This window comes from Sphaeramia orbicularis, chromosome 20 (genome assembly GCF_902148855.1).
Source record: "Sphaeramia orbicularis chromosome 20, fSphaOr1.1, whole genome shotgun sequence".
NCBI lineage: Eukaryota > Metazoa > Chordata > Actinopteri > Kurtiformes > Apogonidae > Sphaeramia > Sphaeramia orbicularis.
The window spans coordinates 46,833,065-46,845,425 of record NC_043976.1 but is presented as its reverse complement, the minus strand read 5'-3'; the positions used below and the strand labels follow the sequence as shown (position 1 = coordinate 46,845,425).

At 39.0% G+C, this 12,361-nt stretch overlaps 1 protein-coding gene across 2 annotated transcripts in view; it reads left to right on the top strand.

The window, feature by feature from the left end:
* Nucleotides 1-2,499, top strand: part of LOC115411460 (5'-AMP-activated protein kinase subunit gamma-2-like) — a 28,677-nt gene extending 26,178 nt beyond the window's left edge. For both annotated transcript variants that reach the window (XM_030123593.1, XM_030123594.1), the window contains one exon: nt 1,658-2,499. In XM_030123593.1, coding sequence (XP_029979453.1) covers nt 1,658-2,295 — 638 coding nt within the window. In that variant the 3' untranslated portion in view covers nt 2,296-2,499. The remainder of the gene's footprint in view (nt 1-1,657) is intronic.
* Nucleotides 2,500-12,361: the final 9,862 nt, after the last annotated feature.

Genomic DNA, 12,361 nt, shown 5'->3' with positions numbered 1-12,361 from the left:
GACCCCCGAAGGACATTTTAGGCGTCAGTCATTCTACTTATCGATTCTGCGCATGTGCGATGACGTCACACGTACGCTACATTGTTTTGGTCAGAACGTAGCCAACATGGTGTAGAGGCAGAAACGCTCTAAATCACAGGTGTCAAACATGCGGCCCGGGGGCCAAAACCGGCCCACGAAGGGTCCAGTCCAGCCCACAGGATGAATTTGCAAAGTGCAAGTTCGGCCATCAAACTCAAAAATAATCTCATAATAACCTAGAAATAATGACAACACCAATTTTTCTCTTTGATTTAGTGCAAAAAATATTAAACTATGAAAATATTTACATTTACAAACTATCCTGTAACAATAAAATGTGAATAACCTGAACAAATATGAGCAACCTGAAATGTCTGAAGAAAATGAAGTTCAATTTTAACAATATTCTTCCTGTTATTAAATGTTTTGTATCTTTGTAGATCTGATCTGTAATGCATATGTATGAATGAAAAGTCTAGGCAGAATATTGATAAAATTGTACTTATAGTACTTAACAAATGCCTTTTTTTTCTGATTATTCACATCCTTTTTGTTTGGATATAATTGAAATTTGTTTTTTGCACTAAAACAATTTGTAGTTGTCATTATTTACTGGTCATCATGTTATTATTTTATTGGTCCGGCCCAGATAATATTTAGTTCAGTCCTCTGCTACTGGGTCACTGTACAACAGGGGTGGGAAACATGCGTCCCAGGGGCCAAATGCAGCCCAGCAAAGGTTCCAGTCCGGCCCCTGGGAGGAATTTATAAAGTGCAAAAATTCCACCGTCTTGAATTAAATTAAGTACATTTAAAAAATTTTTTAGCTTGAATTAAGGAAAAAATGTTGAATTAAGCAAAAAAAAAAAAAAATCTTAAAATAAGTTAAAAAAAAAAAAAAAAAATTGAAATTAGCCAAAAAAAAAAAAATCTTGAATTAAGTAAGAAAAAATCTTGAATTATTAAGGAAAAAAAACAAAATCTTAAATTAGGCAAAAAAAAAAATCTTGAATTAAGCCAAAAAAATTCTTGAATTGTCAAAAAAAAATCTTGAATTAACAACTTCAAATGTTTGTGTTTGTTTTAGTGCAAAAAAAATCACATTAAATTGTGAAACTCTTTCCATTTCCAAACTCTCCTGTACCAATAAAATGTGACTAACCTGAACAAATGTGTCCAACCTGAAATGTCTGTATTAAATTCAGTCCAGTTTGAACTCTTTTCTTCCTGTTCCTCAGTGTTTAGTGTCTTTGGAGATCTGATCCAGAATGCACATGGACTAATGAGAAGTGGAGGAAGAAGACTGAGAAAATTACACTGATTTATCTGAAGAAATGTCCGTTTTTTCAGGTTATTCACATCTGTTTTGTTTGGAGAGTTTCTAAAAGTATTTTCATACTTGAATGTTTTTTTTCTCTCAGACACAGACCTAAATGTGCAGTTGTCATTCTTTCTGGGTTCTTCTGTTCTTCTTTTCCTGGTTGGGTCCACTGCAGATCAGATCAGACTGAATGTGGAACCTAAAGAACAGGAGTTTAGAACCCTGGTTTAGAACCTGATCCTGTTTTACTGGATCTGGTCTTCAGTCGTGTCCAGGACCTGATCCTGAATCTGAACCCCCACTGTGTCTCTGCAGGTCTAGGTCGGAAGGAGAGTCTGCCTTCTCAGCCCACAGTTTTGGACTCAGTAGAACCAGAACCTGAAGGTGATCCTGGTCCGGCTCAGGAACAGGAACCGGACCAGGAACCAGATGAGGAACTGGTCCCATTACAGGACCAGAACCAGGTAGAGGGTCCAGAAGCAGACACTGAAGCTGAACCTGGACCAGAAGAGGAAAAGGACCAGCAACCAGACCAAGACCAGGAACAGGACCAGGACCAGGACCAGGACCGGGAGCAGGAAGTGGAGCAGGAGCAGGTAAAGGAGGGAGTAGAACCAGAGACTCCAGGTGAACCGGAACTAGAACCAGATCCAAGTCCAGATGTGGACCCAGACCCGGACCCAGACACCTGCCAACAGGGGGCGTTGGAGACCGGAGACGCAGAGGACGGACCGACAGAGACAGATGGACGACAGGAAGAGGAGGAGCCTGGGGACGCAGAGGAGGGAGGAGTCACCATAGAAGAGGAGGAGGAGCCTGGGAAAGAGGAGGTGGAGCTCAAAGATGAGGAGGAGGTGCCAGAGGAGGTGGGTGGAGCCGAGTCCATCCAAGGCCACGAGTCAGAGGAGGTGAAGGAGGAGGAGCCAGCGGACGGGGCGGAGCCTACAGGCTGATTCAGGACTGGCCGACTGACTCTGAAGGAGGAGGTGCTGGTGGATGATTGACATGTGCAGGAGCCAATCAGGAATCTGTGATGTTTGTGCTTTTTATCTCAGAGGATGATTTAACAACACTGTAGTTACACTGTAAAAAACATTTAATTTAATAAAAAAAAACTATAGTTACACTGTAAAAACACATTTAATTTATTTAAAAAATGTAGTTACACTGTAAAAACACATTTAATTTAATAAAACACTATAGTTACAATGTAAAAACACATTTAATTTAATTAAAAAAAACTATAGTTACACTGTAAAAACATTTAATTTAATAAAAACCGTAGTTACACTGTAAAAACACATTTAATTTATTAAAAAAAACTATAGTTACACTGTAAAAACACATTTAACTTAATACAAACTATAGTTACACTGTAAAAACAGCTTTAATTTAATAAAATAACTATAGCTACACTGTAAAAACACATTTAATTTAATTAAAAAAAAACTACAGTTACACTGTAAAACACATTTAATAAAAACTATAGTTACACTGTAAAAACACATTTAATTTAATTTAATAAAAACTATAGTTACACTGTAAAAACATGCTGTAAAAATCCATATTTAATTTAATAGAAAGTAGTTAGTGGAAATCACACATTTACTTCAGAAACTTGTTTAAGTCTGAGAATCATTTACTTTTTATGTTGGAAACTTTCAACAGCGTCATGAACGTAAACATCACTGCAGCTGCAAACAAAGTACATTTACACAATACAAATACACATTTAATGTAAACAAAGTACATTTACACAATACAAATACACATTTAATGCAAACAAACTACATTTACACAGTACAAAATACACATTTAATGCAAATAAGTACATTAAAAACTGCTGTAAACTCTATGTAAAGTACAGTAGTTACACATTTAAAGACGATCCTTCCTGGTTTAATCAAATAAAATAATGTGCTTCTATTTACGCTGTAAAAAGTCTAATATTTACAGACTCTGGTCCCAGGCCCATTTCCTTCAAACCTTTGCAGCAGCTCAGTGAAAAATAATGAAACTGAAAGAACAGTTCATGCATCAATGAAATATATGATTAGACTTCAGTTCATCTTTGGTAATATGTTGAAAATATTCAAAATTAACCAAAAAAATTCAACAGAGAGCGAAGAGAACAACTGTTTTGACATTAATGGTTGGAGATGAAGCCAGACTCAGGGTTTTGGACCGAATGAGTCGGATTCTGGATCTGAGACAATCTGAATTTATGAAAAAACTCCAACAGTTTCAATGTGACCCAGCTGTGAATTCAGTCCAAAACAAATGCAGTTGTCACGTTGCGTTGCCCGTCTCTGTGGTCAAACACTGCCCCCTGTGGCGACAGTTGGACTTCAACATTTTGATTTGAATCAAACAAATGAAGAATTTAAACCAGGGCTCTGCAGCCTTTATTATCAGTCACAGCCATTTTGACTCCTCCCTCTTCTGCCAAAAAAATCATCTGGAGCCGCAAAAAATTACAGAGCTTATAAACTTTTAAAAGTTTTAATCTTTTTTTACATTTTATGTGTTCCAACCACTGAATACAACAAATAGAAGTGCAGTGTGGAATGGATTCTGGAGTAGGATTACTCCAAAAGTACAGAGTAAAAGTAGTTCATAGTATTTGTGCTAATAGTATATGAAATACTAATACCAAAAATACCAAATTCACAAGGTACTTATTGGAAGAAAGAATTTTATTCATCATTGAATTTAGTCTTACAGCCTATTTCAGACAAAAAAATACATTTTTGGAGCTTGGAAGGGATTGTGTTGTAGGATTAAATCCAGCAGATGGGACCAAAAAGATTAAATGTAGATTTAATGAAGATTACCCACTTTAATGCACTTTTTTTTTTTACATAAACCCAATAAAACATGATTTAGGATGAGTTATTGTTATCATAACTACACCTTATATGTGCAGCTGCAGTTCATTTAAATGTCATGATACAAATATCTATTGATTATTGATCAATTCTAGACGAGATTGAAACGTAAAATTAATTAAAACAATAGTGTTTTATCTGAGAAGAATACAAGATTATTACCATCAATATTAACAAGTGTTTCATCATCCAGCTCTGCATTTATTATTTAATAAAAAATAATAAACGCACACAACTGAACTGTTATTAGAGAAAAAAAATTAGGAATATATCAACACAATAAATATTTACCAAAAATACTGAACAAGAAAGGAAGCGCTGACCCCGATGATAAGATTAAGATGAAGCTTTTTAACCCGGATTAAAAATCATAAACTCAGCCTTTGTTAAAATGTACAAATAATGTTTAATGAGAAAAGATGAATCATAACATCGAGCATAAAACCACAGAAAAACAGGATGAACTGTGAAAGGAATGGATTTAAATGTATTTATTTGTTGGTGCCTTTTATTGTAGCAACAACTCGCTGATTATGATTATGATTATGATTATGATTATTATTATTATTATTATTATTATTATTATTATTATTATTATTATTATTATTATTATTATGTGTTTTCATCTGCTGTTTTACTTCCACTTTCTGTGTAAATCGGTTGTAAATATGATGAGTGTGTTCTTCTTTTGGACTTGTGTCATATGTGAAATGAACCTGGACAAACACAGATGATGTAGATTTAACTGAATTCACCTCCTGAACCTTTGTGTTTTTAAGGCCTTCTGTTGTTTGAGGGAAATGTTGGAACCAGAATAAACAGCTTCTGTTCCAGCAGAAAGAAAACTCACACAGTTCAACATGTGAACATGAGCCCAGTTTGACCAGAGGACGGACTACAGCTCCCAGGATGCACCACACACATTTACCTTCTCCTGTTTGTAAAAAAACACACATGTGGACTCAAACCTGTTCCTCTGATCGTAACAAGATCAGGTGGTTTCTTCTGCTGTTGTTTCATGTTTGTTTTAATTGATGAAATCCTGTAAAGGTTGAAGTGGAAGGACTGAAACAGAATAAACGTCACAGCAGGTAAAAGTCAAACATGAACAAGTCCAAGTCATTCAGCTGAACTGTGTACGATTAAAGCAGGGCGGTCAAACCCAGGTTAGTCCAGTTCCATATTCAGCCCAGTCTGATCTGCAGCGGGCCAGAACCACTAAAATAATGACTGAAGAACCTGGAAATAATGACAAATCCAAGTTTTTAGTTTTGTTTTAGTACAAAAATACCCCAATTAAATTATGACAATATTTACATTTTACAAAAAAGATGTGAAGAACCTGAAAAAAACTAAAATTGTTAAAATTGTGCTTAATTTTCTTTAGATGTTTTTATTTACATTTTCTGTAAATGTAAATGTTTTCATAATTTAATATTATCTTTTGCACTAAAATTTGAAGTTGTCGTTATTTATAGGTATAATTTTAGGTGCTTTTTGAGTAATTTTTAGGTGGTTTTAGGGTAATTTTTGACCAACCTGAAATGTCTGTATTAAATTCAGTCCAGTTTGAACTCTTTTCTTCCTGTTCCTCAGTGTTTAATGTCTTTGGAGATCTGATCCAGAATGCACATGGACTAATGAGAAGTTACTACTCAAAATTCTTCAACATCATCATCATCACACACTGCTTCTTCTCCCCTGACTATGGCTACTACTAACTCAACTGATAAAAGCCCAACTGCGTCATTCCCCTCATTTACTCCCCTCACAGAGAACGAGGTGTCTAAACTCCTTTCCTCTAGCCGTCCTACAACATGCCTGTTGGACCCTATTCCAGCCAACCTCTTACAGTCTGTTGCCCCTACTATCACAGCACCAATCACACATGTGATTAATGCTTCACTGACTTCAGGAACATTTCCTACAGTATTTAAACAAGCGCAGGTAACACCACTACTCAAAAAACCTTCCCTCACCCCCACTCAAGTGGACAATTATCGACCAGTCTCACTCCTCCCATACCTTTCTAAGACCATCGAAAGGGCGGTTTTCAAACAGGTCACAGAATTCCTCTCCCAAAATAACCTCCTTGACATCAACCAATCTGGCTTCAAAATCGGCCACTCCACTGAAACGGCTCTGTTGTCTGTGACAGAAGCCTTGAAAGAGGCTAGAGCAGCAGCCAAGTCTTCAGTACTCATTCTACTGGACTTATCAGCAGCATTTGACACTGTCAGTCATGATATCCTGTTATCCATACTCTGGAACATGGGCATCACAGGCCACGCCCACTCCTGGTTTCAATCTTACCTTACTGGTCGGTCCTTCAGTGTGTCCTGGCTAGGGCACACATCAGCAGTTCACCGCCTCACCACGGGGGTCCCCCAAGGCTCTGTGTTGGGCCCCCTCCTTTTTGCCATATACACCACCTCACTGGGTCAGATCATCCACTCACACGGCTTCTCATATCATTGCTATGCTGATGATACCCAGCTCTATCTGTCATTCCCACCTGATGACTCCACAGTCTCAGTGCGGATCTCAGATTGTCTCTCTGACATATCTGCATGGATGAAAGCCCATCACCTTCAGCTGAACCTGTCCAAAACTGAACTGCTGGTCTTCCCAGCTAAGCCAACCATACAGCAGGACATCTCCATCACTATTGACTCCATTCCTCTGGCTCCTACCAGTGTAGTACGTAACTTGGGAGTCATGATTGATAATCAGTTGACCTTCACGGATCATGTTGCCTCTGTCACCCGATCATGCCGTTTCACTCTGTTCAACCTAAGAAAGATCAGACCATACCTAACCGAACAGGCCACCCAGCTCCTGGTGCAGACTATGGTTATCTCCACCCAGCTCCTGGTGCAGACTATGGTTATCTCCACCCAGCTCCTGGTGCAGACTATGGTTATCTCCATCCAGCTCCTGGTGCAGACTATGGTTATCTCCACCCAGCTCCTGGTGCAGACTATGGTTATCTCCATCCAGCTCCTGGTGCAGACTATGGTTATCTCCCGTCTTGACTACTGCAATGCTCTTCTAACGGGCCTCCCAGCTTGTGTTGTCAAACCACTACAGATGGTCCAGAATGCAGCAGCGCGTCTGGTCTTCAATCAGCCTAAAAGGGCACATGTCACCCCCTTACTCATTGAGTTACACTGGTCTACCCATAGCTGCCTGCATCAAATTCAAATCTTTAATCCTAGCCTACAAAATTCTCCGTGGGTCTGCTCCTGTCTACTTAGGTGCACTAATAAAAGCTTATGTCGCCCCACGACCACTCCGCTCGTCTGGGGAACGTAGTCTGGTGGTCCCCAGACCTTGTACAAGACAATCCAGGCTCTTTTCATGGGTCGTTCCACGTTGGTGGAACGCTCTACCAAGTGCTACAAGAACAGAGTCATCCCTGCCTATCTTCAAGAAGCTCCTGAAGACCCAGCTCTTCCGAGAGCACCTCCTGTCCTAACACTTTCAAACATTCCATTTTAAATATTCTAATAAGGTTTTTCCAGGACAACCACAGATTCTTCCAGGATTATCTCTGGACCTGCTGCGGTGGTCCGGCCTCTTCCCTGCCCTCATCATCACCACTCACTTATCCTCAACCGCCTCCATGTGTCTCCCCCTACTCCCCCCTTCTCCCCCTCTCCCCCAGTCTCTATCTCTATCGCTCTCTCTTTTTCCCCTTCTCTACTCTCTCTCTTTAACCCCAACTGGTCAAGGCAGACGGCCATCCTCCAGGAGTCTGGGTCTGCTCCAGGTTTCTGCTGTTAAAGGGAAGTTTTTCCTCGCCACTGTCACCAGTCACAAGTGTTTGCTCCAGGAGGATTCTGTTGGGTTTCTGTAAATTGACTTAGAGTCTGGTTTTGACCAACTCTATATATAAAATGTCAAGAGATAACTTTTTTGTGATCTGGCGCTATATAAATAAAATTTGATTGATTGAGTGATTTAATTGGTTTTCCCCTGTAAGTCGCTTTGGAAAAAAGCGTCTGCCAAATGCGTAAACATAAACATAAACATAAAAATCACTCAAAAATTACCCTAAAACCGCCTAAAAAATACTCAAAAAGCACCTCAATACGACTAAAAACCACCCAAAAAAAGACCTAAAAATTACCCAAAAAAATCACCTAAAATTATACCTATAAATAATGACAACTTCAAATTTTAGTGTAAAAGATAATGTTAAATTATGAAAATATTTACATTTAAAGAAAATGTAAATAAAACATCTAAAGAAAATTAAGCACAATTTTAACTATTTTAGTTTTTTTCAGGTTATTCACATCTTTTTTGTAAAATGTAAATATTTTCATAATTTAATATTATCTTTTGCACTAAAATTTGAAGTTGTCATTATTTATAGGCATAATTTTAGGTGATTTTTTTGGGTGGTTTTTGGGTGTGTTTTTTTGAGTAATTTTTAGGTGGCTTTGGGGTCATTTTATGAGTGATTTTTGAGTAGTAACTTCTCATTAGTCCATGTGCATTCTGGATCAGATCTCCAAAGACACTAAACACTGAGGAACAGGAAGAAAAGAGTTCAAACTGGACTGAATTTAATACAGACATTTCAGGTTGGACACATTTGTTCAGGTTAGTCACATTTTATTGGTACAGGAGAGTTTGGAAATGGAAATATTTTCATAATTTAATGTGATTTTTTTCACTAAAACAAAGACAAAACTTTGTAGTTATCATTATTTACAGACATCATGTAATATTATTTTTTCCATCCAACCCAGTAGTAAATCTGCAGTGGTTCTTCTGTGTGGGTTCTTCTGCTGTTCTTATTGGACTGTAGATCAGATTGGTCTGGATGTGGAACTCACACTAACATGAGTTCCACAGCCTGGACTGTGGAATTTATACACTGTGTAAATTCATCCCAGGGGTCGGACTGGAACCTTTGGGGGGACGCATTTGGGCCCCGGTGTGAATAACCTGAAAAAACTGAAATTTCATTTGAAAAATTAGTGCAATTTGAACACTATTCTTCCTGGACTTCTTATTTCTACATGTACATTTCCACACAGTGTTCCATAAACATTTGGGAACAGGCAGAATATCGTTCAAATGTTGGAGTTTGAACTAAAATGTGAACAATTTCTACAATATTAATAATCTCTTATTATTCTGAACACAACTGCAGATCCCAGTGGATCCATAAATGCACCAAACATTTAGGAACAGGCAGAATATTGTTACAATTGCACATTTCAGGTTGTTCATCTGTTTTTATTTATGTGTTTATTTGCATTTTATTGTGAAAGAATAGTTTTGTAAATGTAAATATTTTCAGTGTAATCTTATTTTTTTCACTTTAATTTTTTCCACATAATTTTCCACAAATTTCTGGTTTATTGTGTTGTTCTTTTGACTGTAGATCACATTGGTCTGCATGTGGAACCTGAACCAAAAGGATTTGTTCAGCCTGGACTGTTCAGGGTCAGTTTTGCACTGTCATCCTGCAGGGCCGCAGTGGAACCTTTGGTGTGGGGGGGGGGGGGGGTGCTGTTTGACACCTGTGGATTAAAGGATACAAGTAAATCTGTTGGAAAAGGTGTGAGACTTGTGTTTTATATTTGGTGTAGGATGTGGTTTACTCATTAAAGGGAATGCACATACGTCACTTCCTCCCCAGGCCACGCCCCCAGGCCACGCCCCTCTCAGTCAGACTGAGCGGTAAAAACAAAGCGGCTCAACATGGTGGAGTATAGCAGTAACTCCAGCCAGAGCAGAAAACTGTGGAATATCAGATGAAATTAAAGACAACTGGACTGGACATGGGTCCATCCAAGCTACCAAACAACCAGTGTTCTACCAACACTGATCTGGGACAGAAATCACCTATCCTGACATTTACATGAACCTGAGTTCAACGCCGGGAAAATCCCCAATGCAAAGGCTGAAAGCATCCAACAGACCCAGAGTTGTGTCCATCCTGGTCCTGGTTCATTAGAGGATTCCAGCTGGTGAGTGCTTTCATTCAACATACTATTGTTTTGGAGGTTTTGTGTCAGTGCAGACGGATTCTGTTGGCGGTGATTTGGGCGGTAAAGGCCCAGCAGTAGTGTTCACAGTTCACTACTGATTTACTGGAGTTGAACCCTTAGTACTGACCCAAGTGAGTGGATGATCTACTGGTACTGTGGAGATTTAAGGAGAGTTCACATCAAATACTGGATCCAACACAGATCCAACAGCTGTGTGCTACAGTAGCCCCTGATCTGGAAAACTAGGTTAGCCTCAGTTTAAGCTAGTTTACAAATCATGTAGAGCACAAGGTTCACAATCACACAACTGAAGACACAAACGATTCAGTTCTGAAATCTAGAACTAAATGACAGATGCTAACATGAAGAGCTTTACTAAGAAGGAACGTTAGCCAAAACCAGATGGAATTTAAGGGATGAGTTTACACAAGAACACAGCACAAATGAACGTTAGCTGACACAGATCCAGGTTTGGTTGTCTGGATTCCAGTTCTTTCTCTGAATGTCAGCGATCCATCTGCTTCTTCTGTCTGTGGCTTTAGGTCTCCGCTAAAACCAGAGCTCCCAGTGCTTTGAAACCTATTTGTGCGATCAATGGCACAACAGCTCTGCCTCATTTTTTAGATTGTTCTAAAGTTTTCACAGTATTCAGACCAAAGCTGTCACTCATCTGCCTCTGTCTGACACTCAGTGGGCGGAACCACAGTGACTTCCACTAGTGCTGACGTCACCTGCAGACCCTCTATAGCGCCACCTACAAACACAAACCCCTGAACCCTACACACAAGCCCAACCTCTGGGTTTGGGCCCATTTTTTACTTTTCCAGATGTTCTGACTCTAACTATGGAATGAATCCTAGTTCAGGTTGGGTCCATTTCTTCTAAAATGGTCTAAACTGTGATTTTGACTCCAACACTGAGTCTGTTTTGTGAAACTTTATCCAGTAACTGTTCTAATCAGATAATTGTAAGAATCAGATGGGATGCGTTTACATGTTCAGTTCAGATCACATTTTATTTACAAATAATTTAAAAATACTTATGCAACTTGTATTCATGATTTACAGCAAGATATGATTATGTAAAAGGAAACCCCAGAAGTTCTCCTCCACAGGTGTTTGTGTCAGACTGCAGTGGAAGCTCCTCTTCTCCTAAAATGACTCCCATTAAATGCTCAGTTAATGTTCAGTTCAGTTGTTTTCATTTCATTGACTCCAAATGTGTTGGAACACGTTCATCTCTCAGACCAGTTGGTTCAGAATCAGTTTGATCCCAGATCAGTGGACTGGATGTTGTTCACTTCTCCTCCATTCCCGTGTCTGTGTTTTCTCATTCCATCTCTGCTCAGTGCGTTTGTCTGTAGACTGTGGTTTTAAATCCTATTTTTACTCCTGACTCCATTTTAACATCACAAATTTCTGGTGACCCCAGACATTCAAAATGGAGACTTTTTTTTTTTGCTAAAATTATTATTATTTTTTTGATCCTGTAATAGTTTGCTATACTATGTTGCAAATAAACATTAATTTTAAACACATTTAGTCTATATAATGTGTATTATTGTGGACAGAGGCAGTAAATCCAGGTGTAGATTACTGGTCAGAATATGTCCAGTCAGTCCAGCTGTGATTTACAAGGAGGACGATTAATACTGAACAAACAAGAACTGAAACTATGAATTCTGAAAGAGCTGCAGCATCTGAAACTGACCACAGTGAACATTTGACACAAACAGAACCACAGCGCTGCAGTTTCACAACCACAGTTTGTCATGTCTTTTATGTTTGTGATTGTTTCTCTCAACTCACCATATATTCTATATTAGTAATTTTTTTTTTATCAATAACTAGAAATTCCAGGCGACCCCATGTGGGGTCCCGACCCCAAGGTTGAAAACCACTGCCGTAGACGCTCAGCGTCCATGCACTTCAGTGGGACTGAGTGGAACTGCTTTTTTCATTGACTCTAAACTGGACGCTAATTGGAGAAATGACACCATGTTGTCCCGCCCCCGGACGCTCGGCATCTGTGGGGGTGAATGGAGCTGTGGGCGGAGCTCGGCCGGGCCGGACGCTGAGCTTCCGCGTGCTGATTGGAGGATCGGTCCAAAGGCTGAATCC